The sequence below is a fragment of the Capricornis sumatraensis genome, chromosome 15, assembly GCF_032405125.1.
Source record: "Capricornis sumatraensis isolate serow.1 chromosome 15, serow.2, whole genome shotgun sequence".
Classification (NCBI taxonomy): domain Eukaryota; kingdom Metazoa; phylum Chordata; class Mammalia; order Artiodactyla; family Bovidae; genus Capricornis; species Capricornis sumatraensis.
Genome location: NC_091083.1, coordinates 51,280,134 through 51,302,487, shown reverse-complemented (window position 1 = coordinate 51,302,487; position 22,354 = coordinate 51,280,134). Strand labels below are relative to the sequence as shown.

The 22,354-nt window shown below is 39.8% G+C and overlaps 1 protein-coding gene across 3 annotated transcripts in view; it reads right to left on the bottom strand.

The window, feature by feature from the left end:
• Positions 1-330: 330 nt before the first annotated feature.
• MCM8 (minichromosome maintenance 8 homologous recombination repair factor) overlaps positions 331-22,354 on the bottom strand; it is a 52,591-nt gene continuing 30,567 nt past the window's right edge. For all 3 annotated transcript variants that reach the window (XM_068987293.1, XM_068987295.1, XM_068987294.1), the window contains 5 exons: positions 21,227-21,446; positions 20,683-20,892; positions 14,613-14,689; positions 1,162-1,351; positions 331-423 (listed from right to left, as the gene is read on the bottom strand). In XM_068987293.1, the coding sequence (XP_068843394.1) occupies positions 331-423; positions 1,162-1,351; positions 14,613-14,689; positions 20,683-20,892; positions 21,227-21,446 (790 nt within the window). The remainder of the gene's footprint in view (positions 424-1,161; positions 1,352-14,612; positions 14,690-20,682; positions 20,893-21,226; positions 21,447-22,354) is intronic.

Below are 22,354 nucleotides of genomic sequence, written 5' to 3'. Positions count from 1 at the left end.
TCAATTTTGTGTGTCAGAACTATTTAAATATTTAAATGTAACTTTGTGACTGTTTACACAGATGAACATTTGATATGCACAACCATGAAGTATTTATAATAAAAGAAAGGTCAAAAACAAAACTATAAATAACTTCTAATTACATCATTTAGATAACATGTAAAATATTTTTAGTCTTCTGGAGAAGTAAAAAATTAACACATGATTTTATCACTTCTTAAATTGGTTCAACTCTCTTTTCCTGTTACATTTGGGATGTCATTTTCAGAGAACAGTTTTTTTTGCATATTCTTCACAACAAACCCAGGACAGCCTGGCTTGGTAGTCCTATTACATAGTTTGAAGTTGGTAAACCTTTGGGCCTTTTTTCAAGAGATAACCTTGGTCATTTAGTGATCCAATAAAATTTTCAAAATCAGCAACCTAGTAGAAAATAATAAAAAAAAGCCTGTTAAATAATATGCAAAAAATGTGATTTTTAAAATTAATCTCTCAAACAGTAATATACAATTGTCAAGTTTTTTGGGCAAATAAAATCATTTGTACTTACAGAGAAAGCTGCCCACATACAAACCTTGGATTCTATAACACCTAGCTAATCAAAAATAACTCCAGTATGCACAGAATCTTTTATATTTGTTTTAGCTTAGCTTCAAAATAAAAATTAGACTAACTTTTGAAATTGAATGAGCAATTTTCCATATAAACTGTTTTACATGTTTAAAGTGCTATTATGAATCCTGGAAAGAAAAAAAAAATCTATAAAGTACTATTATACCCATTTTCACTAAGACTTTTAAGTAGTTAGTTAGATCAAGTGGAATCATGTCCATTTAACAAATGAGAAAACTGAGGTTCAATGATGTGTAAGATGACTTGCCCACAGAGACTGTCAGAATAACATGGAAACTTGCTATGTTTCTCCTATCAAGATGTTGAAAACTCTTTTGAAAAGAAGTTTGAATTTTAGATAAAAACTGTTTTTTTAAAGCTCTGGGCAACCAATTTTATATCTTAAATAAAACAAGCGTGTGTTTTAAATACTCCAAAACAGCCTATTCCATGACTTTAGTCTAAATCTTTTGACATTTAAAAGTTCTTCTATACTAATAACGCCCTCCTGAAATTATTATAAAAAGACTTACTAATTATTTATCATACCTGAATGTTTAACTCTTTGGCAATCTGTTGAAGTTGATGAAACTGAAATAAATTATTGTAAGTTCTTTCGGCAATATTGTTGAGAGCAGAAATAAATCTTTTTGCTGCTGACCTGTTGCTCATTCCAGAACCATGCTGGGATCGTTCAAAATCTAGGTTCCCAAATTCATCAGAGTAAGTTCCTAACATGCTTATGAAAGGAAAGAAAAACAGTTACCCAGTGTGTCTCAGCTATAGAAATTTTTGTCCAAGTTAGAAAAAGACAAATGTGGAAATAGCCCCAAGGCTCAGGTAACAAAGATTTAAACATGTATTTACTGAGTGGTGATTGTGAATTAACTATGTATGGACTGGTCGGGGATAACAATATTTTGGACATAGCTACCACTTTTTAAGAAACTCCCTATATTTAGAAAGAGAAATACAAATGATTTTTTGCATAAAAATACAAAGTTGACAGGCTACAATATAAATACTTGGAACATTCTCTTTGATTCATGAAAAAAAAAACAACTAAACATACTAAATTTAGGCTTTCCTTGGTAAAGATGTCTTCTCAGCTCCTAGGGCAGCATCTGGCAAATAAAATGTGTTAGAAAATACTCTGGGAATGAAGTAGAAAGGTTCTGCTGAGTTGCAGTAATGATGGTTAGATATTAAAGGATACACCTATTTCTCCAGCTCTTGCTGCTTTCTTCTTATTTTCACAATATCATCAGGGAAAGAAATACATAATTCACAGTGAATTTTAGCCAGAAGTCTGAAAGTACTAGTTAGAGCTTAGTCATCCTCTCTAGTCCAGCCCTGTTGCTGATTGCTTGCCCTTAATTCTCGGCTTATATATAATCTCACAGCCAGGCTCAGAGGCAAAGATGGTATTTAATGAGTTAATTAATCAAATATAAATTGGTCACTAGACAGTAGGCTTCCCATGGTAGAACAAAACAGATGCAATTCCTGCCCTTAAGGAGCTTATAGTTATGAATTTAAAGGGTTATTAAAAACACAGCTTCATTTTGTTCCCTGAATAGATAAGAGCCCACATGAAAGAGAATAAGCTGTACATACAGGAATGAGTCATCCAAATAAGACTGTAGTAACTAATAAAACAATTAGATGAATATGTGTATTCCCTAGAAATACAGCATAATTTTTTTTATAATTAACTACTTTCCTATATTATTTGTTGTTTAATCACTAAGTTGCGTCCCACTCTTTTGCAACCGCATGGACTGCAGTCCACCAGGGGAGCCTTGTGTACAGGCTCCTCTGTACATGAGATTTCCCAGGAGAAAATACTGAAGTTGGCATTTCCTTCTCCAAGAGATCTTCCTTTCATTGGCAGGTGGATTCTTTACCACTGAGCCACCAAGGAAGACCATACCATATAATTTACCATATTCTTATTCCTCATAGAACAGTCATCACAAATGCTTTAGGTGACTATGTCAATTATAATAGCTAGTATACCTTAATTATATTTATTTACCAAGCACTGGTTTGCTCTCCTTGCATCAAACCAGTCAATCCTAAAGGAAATCAACCCTGAATATTCATTGGAATGACTGATGCTGAAGCTAAAGCTCCAATACTTTGGCCACCTGATAAGAAGAGCCAACTCATTGGAAAAGACCCTGATACTGGGAAAGACTGAAGGCAGGAGGAGAAAGCAACAACAGAGAGCAAGATGGTTGGATGGCATCACTGAATCAACGGACATCGAGTCTGAACAAGCTCCAGGAGAAGGTGAAGGAGAGGGAACCCTGGTGTGCTGCAGTCCATAGGGTCACACAGTCGGACATGACTGAGCAAATGACCTGAACTGAACCATGTGTCCGATTTAGCCCTTCCAGCAAGCCTATTCAGTTCAGTCACTCAGTCATGTCCGACTCTTTGGGACCCCATGAATTGCAGAACGCCAGGCCTCCCTGTCCATCACCAACTCCTGGAGTTCACTCAAACTCACCTCCATCGAGTCGGTGATGCCATCCAGCCATCTCATCCTCGGTCGTCCCTTTCTCCTCCTGCCCCCAATCCCTCCCAGCATGAGAGTCTTTTCCAATGAGTCAACTCTTCCCATGAGGTGGATAAAGTATTGGAGTTTCAGCTTTATCATCAGTCCTTCCAAAGAATACCCAGGACTGATCTCCTTTAGAATGGACTGGTTGGATCTTGCAGTCCAAGGGACTCTCAAGAGTCTTCTCCAACACCACATTTCAAAAGCATCAATTCTTCAGCACTTAGCTTTCTTTACAGTCCAACTGTCACATCCATACATGACCACTGGAAAAACCATAGCCTTGACCACGACGGACCTTTGTTGGCAAAGTAATGTCTCTGCTTTTCAACATGTTATCTAGGTTGGTCACAACTTTCCTTCCAATGAGTAAGTGTCTATTAAGTTCATGGCTGCAATCACCATCTGCAGTGATTCTGGAGTCCAAAAAAATAAAGTCTGACACTGTTTCCAATGTTTCCCCATCTATTTTCCCATGAAGTGATGGGACCAGATGCCATGATCTTCGTTTTCTGAATGTTGAGCTTTAAGCCAACTTTTTCCCTCTCCTCTTTCAATTTCATCAAGAGGCTTTTGAGTTCCTCTTCACTTTCTGCCATAAGGGTGGTGTCATCTGCATATCTGAGGTGATTGATATTTCTCCTGGCAATCTTGATTCCAGCTTGAGCTTCTTCCAGTCCAGGGTTTCTCATGATGTACTCTGCATAGAAGTTAAATAAGCAGGGTGACAATAGACAGCCTTGACGTACTCCTTTTCCTACTTGGAACCAGTCTGTTGTTCCATGTCCAGTTCTAACTGTTGCTTCCTGACCTGCATATAGGTTTCTCAAGAGGCAGGTCAGTTAGTCTGGTATTCCCATCTCTTTCATAATTTTCCACAGTTTCTTGTGATCCACACAGTCAAAGGCTTTGGCATAGTCAATAAAGCAGAAGTAGATGTTTTTCTGGAACTCTCTTGCTTGCTTTTTCGATGATCCAGTGGATGTTGGCAATTTGATCTCTGGTTCCTCTGCCTTTTCTAAAACCAGCTTGAACATCTGGAAGTTCACGGTTCATGTATTGCTGAAGCCTGGCTTGGAGAATTTTGAGCATTACTTTACTAGCGTGTGAGATGAGTGCAATTGTGCGGTAGTTTGAGCATTCTTTGGCATTGCCTTTCTTTGAGATTGGAATGAAAACTGACCTTTTCCACAAGACCCATTAAACCCTAGTACTGAGGCATGTAAAAGAGAAAATTGATAGTTCAAGCACAGTGTGATGCTCAACCAATAAGATACTAAGATACAGAAGGTAAAAGTTAGCAACTGGTTGAAAGGGTTTTTTGTTGTTTAGCCGCTCAGTCCTGTGGCCACTGCTGAGTCTTCCAATTTTGCTGGCATATGGAGTGCAGCACTTTCACAGCATCGTCTTTCAGGATTTGAAATAGCTCAGCTGGAATTCGATCATCTCCACTAGCTTTGTTCGTAGTGATGCTTCCTAAGTCCCATTTGACTTCGCACTCCGGGATGTCTGGCTTTGGTTGAGTGATCACACCATTGTGTTTATCTGGGCCATTAAGATTTTTTTTTTTTGTATAGTTTTCTGTGTATTCTTGCTGCCTCTTCTTAATATCTTCTGCTCTGGTAGGTCCATACCATTTCTGTCCTTTATTGTGCCCATCTTTACATGAAATGCTCCCTTGGTATCTCTAATTTTCTTGAAGAGATCTCTAATCTTTCCCATTGTTTTGTTTTCCTCTTATTTCTTTGCACTGATTACTGACGAAGGCTTGCTTTTCTCCTTGGTATTCTTTGGAATTCTGCATTCAGATGGATATATCTTTCCTTTTCTCCTTTGCCTTTCACGTCTCTTCTTTTCTTAGCTATTTGTAAGGCTCCCTCAGACAACCATTTTGCCTTTTCGCAATCTGTCTTCTTTGGGATCGTTTTGATCACTGCCTCCTGTACAGTGTTACGAACCTCTATCCATAGATCTTCAGGAACTCTATCTGTCAAATCTAATCCCTGGAATCTATTTGTCACTTCCACTTATAATCATGAGGGATTTGATTTAGGTTATACCTGAATGGTCTAGTGTTTTTCCCTATTTTCTTCAATTTAAGTCTGAATTTGGCAATAAGGAGTTCATGATCTGAGCCACAGTCAGCTCCGGGTCTTGTTTTTGCTGACTGCATCGAGCTTCTCCATCTTTGGCTGCAAAGAATATAATCAACTGGATTTCAGTATTGACCATCTGGTGATATCCACATGTAGAGTGGTCTCCTGTGTTGTTGCAAGAGTGTGTTTGCTATGCCCAGTGCAGCACATTCTCTTGGCAAAACTCGTTAGTCTTTGCCTTGCTTCATTCTGTACTCCAAGGCCAAACTTGCCTGTTATCCACGTATCTATTGACTTCCCACTTTTGCATTCTAACTCCCTATGATGAAAAGTAAGTACATCCTTTTTTTGGTGTTCATTCTAGAAGGTCTTCATAGAACCGTTCAACTTCTTTGGCATTAATTGTTGGGTGGGGCATAGACTTGGATTCCTGTGATGTTGAATGGTTTGCCTTGGAAAAGAACCGAGATCATTCTATTGTTTTTGAGACTGCACTCCCAACTACTGCATTTCAGATTCTTTTTTTGACTGTGAGGGCTACTCCCTTTCTTCTAAGGGATTCTTGCCCAGTGTAGTAGATATATTGGTCATCTAAATTCACCCATTCCCATCTTTTTAGTTCACCAATTCCTAAGATGTTGATACTCCTTCTTGCCATCTCCTGTTTGACCACTTTCAATTTACCTTGATCATGACCTAACATTCCAGGTTCTTATGCGATACTGTTCTTTACAGCCCTGGACTTTACTTTCACCACCAGACACATCCACAACTGGATATTGTTTCCACTTTGGCTCAGCCTCTTCATTCCTTCTGGAGCTGTTTCTCCACTATTCTCCAGTAGCATATTGGATACCTAACCACTTGGGCTTCCCAGGTTGCACTACTGGCAAAGAACCCACCCGCCAGTGCAGGAGACATGAGGTGGGTTTGATTCATTGATCAGGAAAATCCCCTGCAGCAGGAAATGGCAACCCACTCCAGTATTCTTGCATGGAGAGTCCCATGGATAGAGGTGCTTGTTGGGCTACAGTACATAGGGCTGCAAAGAGTCTAACAGGATCGAAGCGACTTGCATGCACAGAATTACCCAGGGGATTCATCTTTCTGTATCATATCTTTTTGCCTTTTCATAATGTTCACGGAGTTCTCAAGGCAAGAATGCTGAAGTGGTTTGTCATTCCTTTCTCCGGTGGACCAAATTTCATCAGAAGTCTCCACCATGACCCATCCATCTTGGGTGTCTCTACATGGCATGGCTCATAGCTTCATTGACTTACACAAAGCTGTGATCCATGTGATCATTTTGGTAATTTTTCTGTGACTGTGGTGTTCATTCTGTCTGCTCTCTAACGAATAAGAGGCTTGTGCAAGCTTCCTGATAAGAGGGCCTGACTGTGGGGAAAACTGGGTCTTCTTCCGGTGGGCATGGCCATGCTCAGTAAATCTTTAATCCAGTTTTCTGCTGATGGGTGGGACTGTGCTCCCTCCCTATAGTTTGGCCTGAAGCCAAACTATGGTAGGGGTAATGGCAGAACTCCTCCAAAAGGATTTATGCCAGCACGCTGCACCACCCAGAACTGCTGCTGCCAGTGTCCCTGACCCTGCAGCAGGCCACTGCCAACCCACACCTCTGCCTGACATTCCCAAACACTCACAGGCAACTCTGGCTCAGTCTCTTGTGGGGTCCCTGCTCCTTTCTCTTGGAACCTGGTTTGCACAAGATTTTGTTTGTGCCCTCCAAGAGTCTCTGTTTCTCCAGTCCTGTGGAAGTTCTGTAATCAAATCCCGCTGACATTCAAAGTCAGATTCCCTGGGGATTCTCAGTCCCTTTGCTGTATCCTCAGGTTGGGAAGTCTGTTGTGGAGCCTAGAACTTTCACAACAGTGCGAGTTCTTCAGTATAATTGTTCTCCAGTTGGTTGATCACCCACCCAGAGGTTGTATGGTGGGGCTAATGGCAACTACCTCCTCCAAGAGGACTTACGACACATGTCATGCCTCCCAGGACTACTGCTGCCAGTGCCCCTGTCCCCATGGCAGGCCACTGTTGGCCCATGCCTCCACAGAGACCCTCAAACACTCAGAGGCAGGTCTGGCTCAGTCTTGTGTGGGGATCACTGCTCCTTTTGCCCTGGGTCATGGATGAAAAATTGGTAGTCATTAATTGTTAGTAATTTTACTCATTATGAGACAGCTGCTCTTGTGCTAGCAATAAAAAAATTAAGACATCAATTCAAGAGTGTTTAAAGCTTCAAAAACTGTAAGCATAATCTCACTGTTGCTGACAAACTCTGACATGTTGATTTAAGAAGAAAAGTTCTGCTTCTTGCACAGATTACCTAAAAGGGCAAGCAACTTAATGCTTAGACCTTTGGGCAATAGCATGGGTGCCCTTCGACCCATACAGCATGCTTCCAGAGGCACTAGAGGGAACAGGGTGTCCTCTGGGGACAAGTTAGGGGGTGAAGAACCAACTAGGTAAATCTCTCTCTGTAAAGACAGGAAGAAAAGGATCTGTCCAGAGCTACTGGACAATGTATACGGAGAGCTCTAAAGGTCAGAATCAAGAAATTCTTTGAAAGGGGCAATTTTGGAAACTTCTGATCTGTGACATGAGATCTGCCAGTTTGTGAAACCTTCAATGTGTGCAATTAGTCACAGTAAAAGTTATCTGCACAATCACATCATCATATCACCAAAGCTGGCAATATTGATAGTGTTTACTGAGTGTCCACTAACGTGTCAGAATCACATTTGTCACTTTATTTAGCCTTCAGTTCAGTTCAGTCACTCAGTCGTGTCCGACTCTTTGCAACCCCATGAATCGCAGCACGCCAGGCCTCCCTGTCCATCACCAACTCCTGGAGTTCACTCAGACTCACGTCCATCGAGTCAGTGATGCCATCCAGCCATCTCATCCTCTGTTGTCCCCTTCTCCTCCTGCCCCTAATCCCTCCCAGCATGAGAGTCTTTTCCAATGAGTCAACTCTTCGCATGAGGTGGCCAAAGTACTGGAGTTTCAGCTCCAGCATTATTCCTTCCAAAGAAATACCAGGGTTGATCTCCTTCAGAATGGACTGGTTGGATCTCCTTGCAGTCCAAGGGACTCTCAAGAGTCTTCTCCAACACCACAGTTCAAACGCATCAATTCTTTGGCGCTCAGCTTTCTTCACAGTCCAACACTCACATCCATACATGACCACTGGAAAAACCATAGCCTTGACTAGACGGACCTTTGTTGGCAAAGCAATGTCTCTGCTTTTCAACATGCTATCTAGGTTGGTCATAAATTTCCTTCCAAGGAGTAAGTGTCTTTTAATTTCATGACTGCAATCACCATCTGCAGTGAGTTTGGAGCCCAAAAAAATAAAGTCTGACACTGTTTCCAGTGTTTCCCCATCTGTTTCCCATGAAGTGATGGGACCAGATGCCATGACCTTAGTTTTCTGAATGTTGAGCTTTAAGACAACTTTTTCACTCTCCTCTTTCACTTTCATCAAGAGGCTTTTGAGTTCCTCTTCACTTTTGGCCATAAAGGTGGTGTCACCTGCATATCTGAGGTTATTGATATTTCTCCCAATATTTCTGATATTTCTGGCAATCTTGATTCCAGCTTGTGCTTCTTCCAGTCCAGGGTTTCTCATGGTGTACTCTGCATAGAAGTTAAATAAGCAGGGTGACAATATACAGCCTTGACATACTCCTTTTCCTATTTGGAACCAGTCTGTTGTTCCATGTCCAGTTCTAACTGTTGCTTCCTGACCTGCATATAGGTTTCTCAAGAGGCAGGTCAGGTGGTCTGGTATTCCTATCTCTTTCAGAATTTTCCACAGTTTCTTGTGATCCACAGTCAAAGGCTTTGGCATAGTCAATAAAGCAGAAATAGATGTTTTTCTGGAACTCTCTTGCTTTTTCGATGATCCAGCGGATGCTGGCAATTTGATCTCTGGTTCCTCTGCCTTTTCTAAAACCAGCTTGAACATCAGGGAGTTCACGGTTCATGTATTGCTGAAGCCTGGCTTGGAGAATTTTGAGCATTACTTTACTAGCATGTGAGATGAGTGCAATTGTGCGGTAGTTTGAGCATTCTTTGGTATTGCCTTTCTTTGGGATTGGAATGAAAGCTGACCTTTTCCAGTCCTGTGGCCACTGCTGAGTTTTCCAAATTTGCTGGCATATTGAGTGCACCATCATCTTTCAGGATTTGAAATAGCTCAACTGGAATTCCATCACCTCCACTAGCTCTGTTCGTAGTGATGCTTTCTAAGGACCACTAGACCCCACATTCCAGGATGTTTGGCTCTAGGTGAGTGATCACAACATTGTGATTATCTTGGTCGTGAAGATCTTTTTTGTACAGTTCTTCCGTGTATTCTTGCCACCTCTTCTTAATATCTTCTGCTTCTGTTAGGTCCATACCATTTCTGTCCTTTATCAAGCCCACCTTTGTGTGAAATGTTCTTTGGTATCTCTAATTTTCTTGAAGAGATCTCTAGTCTTTCCCATTTTGTTGTTTTCCTCTATTTCTTTGTATTGATCACTGAGGAAGGCTTTCTTATCTCTTCTTGCTATTCTTTGGAACTCTGCATTCACATGCTTGTATCTTTCCTTTTCTCCTTTGCTTTTTGCTTCTCTTCTTTTCACAGCTATTTGTAAGGCCTCCCCAGACAGCCATTTTGCTTTTTTGCATTTTTTTTCCATGGGGATGGTCTTGATCCTTCTCCTGTACAGTGTCCCGAACCTCAGTCCATAGTTCATCAGGCACTCTATCAGATCTAGACCCTTAAATCTATTTCTCATTTCCACTGTGTAATCATAAGGGATTTGATTTAGGTCATACTTGAATGGTCTATTGGTTTTCCCCACTTTCTTCAATTTAAGTCTGAATTTGGCAATAAGGAGCTCATGATCTGAGCCACAGTCAGCTCCTGGTCTTGTTTTTGTTGACTATATAGAGCTTCTCCATCTTTGGCTGCAAGGAATATAATCAATCTGATTTTGGTGTTGACCATCTGGTGATGTCCATGTGTAGAGTCTTCTCTTGTGTTGTTGGAAGACAATGTTTGCTATGACCAGTGCATTTTCTTGGCAAAACTCTATTAGTCTTTGCCCTGCTTCATTCCGTATTGCAAGGCCTAATTTGCCTGTTACCCCAGGTGTTTCTTGACTTCCTACTTTTGCATTCCAGTCCCCTATAATGAAAATGATATGTTTTTTTGCTATCTGCAACCAGCACACACAGCGCGGGCAGCTGCGACCAGGGCACACAGTGCGGCTGACAGGAGCTACCCCACCTCCGAGGTCAGGGGCAGAAGCTGGGAGGACCCCATGGCCGAGGGGTGGCGGCCAAGAGGAGTTACCCCATGTCCGATGTCAGCGGCAGCGGCCGACAGTTCCAGGCAGCTACGGCGTAGGAACGGCCGAGAGGAGCTACCCCACATCCGAGGTCGGGGCGGCAGTTCAGAATGCCAGGCTACCACAGCGCAAGAGCAGCCGAGAGGAGCTATCCCACGTCCGAGGCCAGGGGCGGTGGCTGGGAGGAGCCACCCCATGTCCAAGGAGCGGTGGCTGTGTGGCGCAGGAGGGCCTTTTCCATGTTCAAGGTCAGGAGGGGCAGCGGTGAGGAGATACCCCTCGTCCAAGGTAAGGAGCAGCGGCTGCGCTTTGCTGGAGCAGCCATGAAGAGATACCCCACGTCCAAGATCTCACAGCATAATCCTTTGTGTTGAGTTCTACACAAAAGGAGACTGAAAAGCAGAGTGTAACTTGCCAAGGCAGCTCCAGTTCAGTTCAGTTGCTCAGTCATGTCTGACTCTTTGCGACCCCATGGACTGTGGCCCGCCAGGCTTCTCTGTCCATCCATGGCATCCTTCCCTGTCCATTCGTGTCCATGGCAGCTCCAGGTCAGATTTTAAAGCCCAAACTGGCAGCAATGCTGTACCACTTTCACTCAGAGCTAAAGAGAAACAATTGGTCCTGACTCCAAGCAAGCCCAGAACAGTAGCTCTTAGGGAAAAAAAAAAATTACTTAACAAAATAATTTCATCTTTAAATTAGTATTTTTGCAGCCTCAGATTCCTAACAGATTTATATTTTAAGTACTGTGAGAGCATATTAAAAAGAACTAATTTCTAAATTATGATAAAGCCACACAATGAAACACTGCAGTTGTGAAAAATAAACGGACACTCTTTAGGCATTGACATGGAATGATTTCAAGATCATTTTCTTAGTGAAAAAACTGAGGTACACAATGTGTATGCTACCTTTTGTCTATAAAAGGGGGAAAAGAATATACAGATATGGAGTTGTAATGTATATTTTTTATCTGAAATCACACAAAAATTGATTTGTTGTCACTAGGGAAGAGGAAGAACTAGGTAGCTAGTTAACAGTATATGAAGAAACTTTTACCATTAAATACTGTTTGAACTTTGGAATTTTGAGGTATATGAATGTGTAAACCTATTAAAAAATTTGTAACTGAAATGCCTATCTAAAATAATCAGAATAAGACGTTTTCTCATATGCCCCTTCTTAAAAGTTAACATGCATAATAGGAAACCAAAAAGCCCAAGAAGCACAAAAACAAAAAAAAACAAAGCAAAAAACATGTGTCTTTGTCTGTGTCTTTGTTTGTTGTCCTTGACCACAAGCAGTTTACCATCTGATGTGTTCTTCTAGGTTAACGGATTTTTTAAAAAACCGCATATCTAAGGTAGTCATATATTATCAGTTAAAATACAAATTTTTTTCTTTTCTGTCTTCTAAGAAATATGATCTACCAAATGATATAAAATGCAAAAGTCACATACTAGCAATGTTTGTCAAATCCTAATGCATTTATTGATCCTTGAACCCAGAAATATCATTTCTTAGAATACACTTACCACACATGAAGTATCTCACAGAGATTACTCATTGTAGCACTGTTTGCAATAGCAAAAGAATGGAAAATGTTCATGTGTCTAGCAATGGGTGACTGATTAAATAAACTATGGTATATCACAGTATATCTAAACAATAGAATACTATGTAGCTGTAAAAAAAAACTTTCTATGTCCTAACAAGGAAAGATCCCTAGATATACTGTCAAATTAAAAAAAACTTATATCTTTATAAGAAAGATGTAAGAAAATGGATTGGCAGTTGCTAGAGGCTGGGGGGGCGGGGGAGAGCAGGGGATGATAAGGGGTGGGGTGGGTGAAATGGGTGAAGGAGGTCAAAAGGTACAAGTTTCCAGTTATAAATTTAAGTAATATAAGCATGGTGACTAGTTAGTAATACTGTATTGTATATTTGAAAGTTGCTAGAGAGAAGATCTTTAAAGTTCTCATCACAAGAAAATAAATTGTAACTGTGGGGTTGGTGATGGACGTGCAGTGTGATAATCATTTTGATATATAAAGTACAGAACAACAGTGTAAGTCATATGCTATTTATAAGAAAGTAATGAAAGAAAGGCAGTGCCAAAGAATGCTCAAACTACCGCACAATTGCACTCATCTCACATGCTAGTAAAGTAATGCTCAAAATTCTCCAAGCCAGTCTTCAGCAATACATGAACTGTGAACTTCCTGATGTTCAAGCTGATTTTAGAAAAGGCAGAGGAACCAGAGATCAAATTGCCAACATCCGCTGGATCATCGAAAAAGCAAGAGAGTTCCAGAAAAACATCTACTTCTGCTCTATTGACTATGCCAAAGCCTTTGACTGTGTGGATCACAAGAAACTGTGGAAAATTATGAAAGAGATGGGAATACCAGACCACTTGACCTGCCTCTTGAGAAATCTGTATGCAGGCCAGGAAGCAACAGTTAGAATTGGCCATGGAACAACAGACTGGTTCCAAATAGGGAAAGGAGTATGTCAAGGCTGTATATTGTCACCCTGCTTATTTAACTTCTATGCAGAGTACATCATGAGAAACGCTGGACTGCAAGAAACACAAGCTGGAATCAAGATTGCCAGGAGAAATATCAATAACCTCAGGTATGCAGGTGACATCACCCTTATGGCAGAAAGTGAAGAGGAACTCAAAAGCCTCTTGATGAAAGTAAAAGAGGAGAGTGAAAAAGTTGGCTTAAAGCTCAACATTCAGAAAACAAAGATCATGGCATCCGGTCCCATCACTCCATGGGAAATAGATGGAGAAACAGTGGAAACAGTGTCAGACTTTATTTTTTTGGGCTCCAAACTCACTGCAGATGGTGACTGCAGTCATGAAATTAAAAGACGCTTAGTCCTTGGAAGAAAAGTTATGACCAACCTAGACAGCATATTCAAAAGCAGAGACGTTACTTTGCCGACTAAGGTCCGTCTAGTCAAGGCTATGGTTTTGCCACTGGTCATGTATGGATGTGAGTGTTGGACTGTGAAGAAAGCTGAGCACCGAAGAATTGATGCTTTTGAACTGTGGTGTTGGAGAAGACTCTTGAGAGTCCCTTGGACTGCAGGGAGATCCAACCAGTCCATTCTGAAGATCAGCCCTGGGATTTCTTTGGAAGGAATAATGCTGAAGCTGAAACTCCAGTACTTTGGCCACCTCATGGGAAGAGTTGACTCATTGGAAAAGACTCTGATGCTGGGAGGGATTGGGGGCAGGAGGAGAAGGGGACGACCGAGGATGAGATGGCTGGATGGCATCACAGACTTGATGGACGCAAGTCTGAGTGAACTCCGGGAGTTGGTGATGGACAGGGAGGCCTGGCGTGCTGCGATTCATGGGGTTGCCAAGAGTTGGACATGACTGAGCGACTGAAATGAACTGAACTGAACTGAATGGGTGTCCTGGTAAAGAGGAAGGGTGGAGAGTAAATAGGATGAGGCAAGCCTTCTCAAAGTACATTTTTTTTAAAATTGATTTTAGAACTATGTGAATGTATCAGTGATCATTCAGGGACTTCCCTGGTAGTCCAGTGCTTAAGAATCCGCTATGCAATGCAGGGGATCCAGGTTCAGTACCTGGTCTGGGAACTGAGATCCCACATGCCTCAGGGTAACCAAGCCTATAGAGAGTCTGCAGGCTGCAACAAAGATCCCACATGCTACAACTAAGACCCAAGGCAGCCAAATAAATATTAAAAAATGACCCAATTTTAAAATTACTCATTCAAAAAACAATTTTTTTAACATGTAAAGATTATTTACATAGGAATATTTCAATCCAGGAAAGTATAATTTGTTCCTAGGAAAATAAGTGATCAAATGCATTAACTAAAAATAATTTTGCTTGGCCTAATTAAATATATAAATTAAGACAGAATGATGACCATTTTATTTCATTTCATGAATGTTTTATTTCATTTATAATACCATTTAAAAATGTATTCTTACCTGTATTTCATAATTTCAACTATGTCCTCAGCATCTTCTTTAGTTGCTTCCTCTCTCAATTCCAACCTTGCTCGTGCCTTTAAAAGAAAACAACCATCTTCAGATAACAAAAGATAAATATATTTAACGTTGAGCAGCTCGAGTATATTTAAGCTTATTTCATTTATTAGTTTTACACAAAAACTTCTGTAGGGAGAGACAATATAAAAAGTCAGAATTTTAAAATATTATCAACAGCTTGAATATGACAATTATCACTCATTTTTAAATCCATTTTTATCTACTAACACATCTTTCTGAATGTTCATTCCAGAAGATTTGATTATGCCTTTTACTTTCAGGAAATCATGCCTAACTATTAATTTGTTAAAACAACAAAGACGAGTTAATCAGATTCTAGAAGCAAAAAGCTCAAACTGTGGCCCAGCTAACTTTAACTGCCAGAGTTCTCTTAGCATTCCATACTTGTGAAGAGATATAATGCTGTTAGAAAAATAGGCACTTACAGACCTGTCATGTATCAAATCAAACACTGCTAAGATATTTGACACATTCCATCTTACCATATGCTCATTTTTGAATACCCAGATTCTTATTTAACCTAAGGAATCTTCAAACTTCAAGAGTTCCCTAAGTGTCATTAAAGAAAAAACCAAAACAAACAAACAAAAAAACACTACATGGTATGTAACTGGTCCTGCTTTTAAAAAATGGCTAAACATTGCTTGATATGTTAAATGTACCACAACCTTCTTTTTAGACCTTGCCTTGGGGCATGCAGGATCTTAGTTCCCCAACCAGGGATCAAACCAGTACCCCCTGCATAGGGAGCAGGGAGCTTTAACCACTGGACTGCCAGGGAAGTCCCATGACAACCTTTTATTGTTTTTATTTATATTTTATTGAAGGATAATTCAAAAAAGCAGAGACATTACTTTGCCAACAAAGGTCCGTCTAATCAAGGCTATGGTTTTTCCAGTAGTCATGTATAGATGTAAGAGTTTGACTATAAAGAAAGATGAGCACCAAAGAATTCATGCTTTTGAACTGTGGTATTGGAGAAGATTCTTGAGAGTCCCTTGGACTGCAAGGATATCCAACCAGTCCATCCTAAAGGAGATCAGTTGTGAATATTCATTGGAAGGACTGATGTTGAAGCTGAAACTCCAATACTTTGGCCACCTGATGCAAAGAGCTGAGTCATCTGAAAAGACCCTCATGCTGGGAAAGATTGAAGAGGATGAGATGGTTGGATGGCATCACCGACTCAATGGGCATGAGTTTGAGTAAACTCCAGGAGTTGGTGATGGACAGGGAGGTCTGGTGTGCTGCAGTCCATGGGGTCACAAAGAGACAGACACAACTGAGCGACGGAACTGAACTGAACTGAAGGATAACTGCTTTCTGGAATTTTGTTGTTTTCTGTCAAACCTCAACATGAATCAGCCACAGGTATACATATATTCCCTCCCTTTTGCAACTCCCTCCCATCTCCCCCCCCATCCTATCCCTCTAGGTTGATACAGAGCCCATGTTTGAGTTTCCTGAGCCATACAGCAAACTCCCGTTGGCTATCTATTTTACATATGGTAAGTTTCCATGTTACTCTTTCCATTGATCTCACCCCCTCCTCCCCTCTCCTCATGTCCATAAGTATATTTTCTATGTCTGTTTTTCCACTGCTGCCCTGTAAATAAACTCTTTAGTACCATTTATCTAGATTCCGTATATATGCGTTCAGTTCAGTCATTCAGTTGTGTCCAACTCTTTGCAATCCCATGGACCACAGCACGCCAGGCCACCCTGTCCATCACCAACTCCCACAGTTCACCCAAACTCATGTCCATTGAGTCAGAGATGCCATCAAACATCTCATCTTCTGTCATCCCCTTCTCCTGCCTTCAATCTTTTCAATTGACTTTGGGGGTCTTTTCAATTGACTCAGCTCTTCGCATCAGGTGGCCAAAGTATTGGAGTTTCAGCTTCAACATCACTCCTTCCAATGAACACTCGGGATTGATCTCTTTTAGAATGGACTGGCTGGATCTCCTTGCAGTCCAAGGGACTCTCAAGAGTCTTCTCCAACACCACAGTTCAAAAGCATCAATTCTTCAGCGCCTAGCTTTCTTTTTGTCCAACTGTCACATCCATATGATTAATGGAAAGACTATAACCTTGATTAGACAGACCTTTGTTGGCAAAGTAACGTCTCTGCTTTTTAATATGCGGTCTCGGAACTTTCCAAGGAGTAAACGTCTTTTAATTTCACGGTTGTAGTCACCATCTACAGTGATTTTGGAGCCCCCAAAATAAAGTCAGCCACTGTTTATCCATCTATTTGCCATGAAGTGATGGGACCAGATGCCATGACCTTAGTTTTCTGAATGTTGAGCTTTAAGACAACTTTTTCACTTTCCTTGTTCACTTTCATCAAGAGGCTCTTTAGTTCTTCTTCACTTTCTGCCACAAGGGTGGTGTCATCTGCATATCTGAGGTTATTGATATTTCTCCCAGCAATCTTGAATCCAGCTTGTGCTTCATCCAGCCCAGCATTTCTCATGATGTACTCTGCATATAAGTTAAACAAGCAGGATGACAATATACAGCCTTGAAACACTCCTTTTCCTATTTGGAACCAGTCTGTTCCATGTCCAGTTCTAACTATTGCTTCCTGACCAGCATACAGATTTCACAGAGGCAGGTCAGGTGGTCTGGTATTCCCATCTCTTTCAGAATTTTCCAGTTTAAAATACAATATTTATCCTTCTCTTTCTGACTTACTTCACTCTGTATAATAGGTTCTAAGTTCATCCACCTCATTAGAACTGATTCAGATGTGTTCCTTTTTATGGGTAATATTCCATTGTGTATATGTACCAAAACTTCTTAATCCATTAATCTGTTGATGGACATCTAGGTTGCTTCCATGATCTAGCTATTGTAAATAGTGCTGCAATGAGTACTGGGATACATGTGTATTTTTCAATTTTGGTTTCCTCAGAGTATACGAGAGAGGGCAATGGCACCCCACTCCAGTACTCTTGCCTGGAAAATCCCATGGACGGAGGAGCCTAGAAAGCTGCAGTCCATGGGGTCTCAAAGAGTTGGACGTGACTAAGCGACTTCACTTTCACTTTTCACTTTCATGCATTGGAGAAGGAAATGGCAACCCACTCCAGTGTTGTTGCCTGGAGAATCCCAGGGACTAGGGAGCCTGGTGGGCTGCCATCTATGGGGTTGCATGGGGTCGGACACGACTGAAGCAACTTTTAGCAGCAGTAGCAGCAGCAGGGTATATGCCTAGGCGTGGGATTGCTGGGTCATATGGTGGTTTTATCCATAGTTCTTTAAGGAATCTCCATACCATCTTCCATAGTGGCTATTATCAATTTATATTCCTAACAACAGTGCAAGAACGTTCCTTTTTCTCCACACCTTCTCCAGCATTTATTGTTTTTAGACTTTTTGATGATGGCCATTCTGACCAGTGTGAGGTGATATCACATTGTAGTTTTGATTTGCATTTTTTTCTAATAATGAGCAATGTTGGGCATCTTTTCATGTGTTTGTTAGCCATCTGTATGTCTTCTTTACAGAAATGTCTGTTTAGGTCTTTTTCCCACTTTTTGATTGGGCTGTTTGTTTTTCTGGTATTGAGTTGTATGAGCTGCTTGTATATTTTGGAAATTAATCCTTTGTTAGTTGTTTCATTTGCCGTGATTTTTCTCCCATTCTGAGGCCTGTCTTTTCACCCTGTTTATAGTTTCCTTTGCTATGCAAAAGCTTTTAAGTTTAATTGGGTCCTACTTTGTTACCTTTGTTTTTATTTTGAGTACTCTCAGAGGTGGGTCATGGACGATCTTGCTTTATGTCATCAAGTGTTCTATGTTTTCCTCTAAGAGTTTTATAGTTTCTGGCCTTACATTTAGGTCTTTAATCCATTTTGAGTTTATCTTTGTGTATGGTGTTAGGAAGTGTTTTCATTCCATTCTTTTACATGTAGCTGTCCAGTTTTCCCAGCATTATTTACTGAAGAGGCTGTCTTTGCCCCATTGTATATTCTTGCCTCCATTGTTAAAAATAAGGTACCCATAGGTGCATGGGTTTATTTCTGGGCTTTCTATCTTGTTCCGTTGGTCTATATTTCTGTTTTTGTGCCAGTACAATCCTCTCTTGATGACTGTAGGTTTGTGGTATAATCTGAAGTCAGGAAGGTTGATTCCTCTTGTTCCATTCTTCTTTCTCAAGACTGCCCTGGCTATTTGGGGTCTTTTGTGTTTCCATATGAATTGGGAAATTTTTTGTTCAAGTTCTGTGAAAAATGCCATTGGTAATTTGATAGGGATGGCACTGAATCTATAGATTGTGTTTGGTAGTATAGTCATTTTCACAATATTGGTTCTTCCTACCCAGGAACATGGAATACCTCTACATCTGTTTATGTCATCTTTGATTTCTTTCATTAGTGTCTTATAACTTTCTGTGTACAGTTGTCTCCTTAGTAAGTTTATTCCTAGATATTTAATTCTTTTTGTTGCAATGGTGAATGGGATTGATTCCTTAATTGCTCTGATTTTTCATTGTTAGTATATAGAAATGCAAGTGATTTCTGTGTACTGATTTAGTATCCTGCAACTTTGCTAAATTCATTGATTAGCTCTAGTAATTTTCTGATACTATTTTTAGGGTTTTCTAAGTACAGTGTCATGTCATCTGCAAACAGTGAGAGCTTTACTTCTTCTTTTCTGATCTGGATTCCTTTTATTTTTCTTCTCTGATTGCTGTAGCTAGGACTTCCAGAACTATGCTGAATAACAGTGGTGAAAGTGGACACCCTTTTCTTGTTCCTGATCTTAGGGGTAATGCTTTCAGTTTTTCACTACTGAGAATAATGTTTGCTGTAGGCTTATCATATATGGCCTTTACTGTGTTGAGGTAGGTTCCTTCTATGCCCATTTTTTGAAGAGTTTTAATCATAAATGGGTGCTGAATTTTGTCAAAGGCTTTTTCTGCATCTATTGAGATGATCATATGGTTTATCGCATTTATTGATTTGCATAGATTAAAGAATCCTTGCATCCCTGCAATAAACCCAACTTGATCGTAGTGTACAAGTTTTGATGTGTTGCTGAATTCTGTTTGCTAAAATTTTGTTGAGGATTTTTACATCTGTTTTCATTAGTGATAGTGGCCTGTATGTTTCTTTTTTTGTGTTGTCTTTGTCTGGTTTTGGTATCAGAATGATGGCGGCCTTACGGAATGAGTTTGGAAGTGTTCCTTCCTCTGCAATTTTTTTGAAAGAATTTTAGAAGAATAGGCATTAGCTCTTCTCTAAGTGTTTGATGGAATTCTCCTGTGAAGCCGTCTCGTCCTTGGCTTTTGTTTTTTGGGAGATGTTTGATCACAGCTTCAATTTTCAGTGCTTGTAATTGGGTTATTCATAATTTCTATTTCCTCCTTGTTCAGTCTTGGAAGACTGAACTTTTCTAAGAATCTGTCCATTTCTTCCAGGTTATCCATTTTATTGCCATACAGTTGTTCATAATAGTCTCTTATAATCCTTTGTCTTTCTGCATTGTCTGTTCTAACCTCTCCTTTTTCATTTCTAATTTTGTTGATTTGATTCTTTGTTTTTTCTTGATGCGGCTCACTAAAGGCTTGTCAGTTTTGTGTATCTTCACAAAGAACTAGCTTTTAGTTTTATTAATCTTTACTATTGTTTCTTTCATTTCTTTTTCATTTATTTCTGCTCTGATCTTTATGATTTCTTCTACTAATTTTGAGGGCTTTTTTGTTCTTCTTTTTCCAATTGTTTTAGGTGTGAAGTTAGGTTGTCTATTTTTCTTGTTTCTTGGGGGAGGATTGTATTGCTATAAACTTCCCTCTTAGAATTGCCTTTGCTGCATCCCATAGGTTTTGAGTTCCATGACCTTTAAAATTTTTATCTACCCATTTCTAATGTTACCCAGTAGGAAGAAAAGCAAATAATTACACAGAAAATTTAAGAGAAATCTTATAACCCTCTACCCCCTTTTTAAGCCAAAAGAGCAAGAACTTAAAATAAATGAACCTCTGTTAGACGAATCAAAGATTCCAGCTGCCTAGTAGTGATTGGTGAGCTACTTAACCGCTGGCTCTGTTTCCGGAGCTCAAGGTAAAAATCCTGAAGAATTTGAGCAGCTTCTGTGGATAGCCTTGGATAGACATACTGCCGAGAGTAGCCAATGTACTTTCTCAATAACTGGTGGGGAATTGGATCTATTGTTTCTCCAGGAACCACCTAAAACATGATTTTTTAAAAAGGCCCAAGATTACAAGGATATGTAGCAAATAAAATCTTTCTGCTAAAATAACTGTTTAAATAAATATAATATTCTAAAACATTCTAATACTTAGATAAATATTATATTTTCCAAATAAACCAAACTCTGCATTTCTAGCTCTTGGTCTAGCTGACTTAGATTATCTCAACTGAACTTCATACAAACTCTAGTATTATAATATAAAAGGTGTTTGCTAAGAAAGTTTACATACTACTGCTCTACAACAAGCAACACACTGAACTCTGACTTTCAAACAAAACTGAACCAAATTATTAAAGAGAAGAAACTTACCTTTAGTCTTTCTGATAGTGGCTTATCAGAAACTACTTCAAGTATAGAAGTATTTGAATCCTGACTATTCATACGAGCTACTGTGGCACTGCTAACAGCTCTCTGTTTTCCAGCCCTTATTGCAATCACATGTTCAGAGAGTAAATGATCATGATCTTCATTTGGAGTGTCTAACAGGATAAAGACCAAATCAAATCTGGATAGTAGGGCACTCCCCATTCTAAAGGTATGAAAGAAAGAAGAAACAGTGATTGGAATTAAACAGAAAACCTAGAAAGCTGTTTATTCACTTCTTTATTAATCAAGTTCCATGTAGAACTTAAAAAATGAAGCTTTAGGTTAAGGAAACAAGCAATAGCTTCTGCATTCAACGTGCCCACCAACTCCAGAGACATACCGGGTCACATGAACACAGGCTTATATGCACCCACATGTTGAGGATGCCTTTTCTCACACCATCAAAACCACTAAATTCTTCTCTATGTTCTATATGACTTCTGATGATTTAGGATCAATGAAATTACAAGCTAGAATGCTTTGTGATACACTGAAGATTATCTGGTTGAGAAATTCTTAATCTTTTACATCTTTTGTCTCACCAAAACACTGAGTCTCTCAAAGCACCTATGCCCATTTAGAAGCAAAAATACCACTTTTTATTAAATATGCCTATTAGTCATTATAGTAAAAGTGCTGTGTTCTACTTAATCATTTTTGAATCTACCAATCACATAACTCCTATATTTGAGACCAACAAACTGAAATCCAGAATGATTAAAGACTCTGACTACCATTCTAGTGGTACCACTAAAACCAGAATCTAAGTCTCCTGGATCCTTGTTCAGTAGGATCTTTCTGATCTTTCCAATCTAGGACTTTGTCGTTTTACTAAGAAACACTAGTAAGATGGCTTTTTTGGTGCTGGTAGCACAGAAATACCCAAAATCTCAAAGTAAAATTGTGTATTTTACTATGTACCATTTCTACAATTCCCAGGCAGTCCAGTGGTTAAGACTCCACCCTGCCAATGCAGGGGTAAGGGTTCGATCTCTGGTCAGGGACCTAGAAAGATCCAACATGTAGCCAAAAGATTTTTTAAAAAGAAAAAAAAGTAGCTATTAATAAATA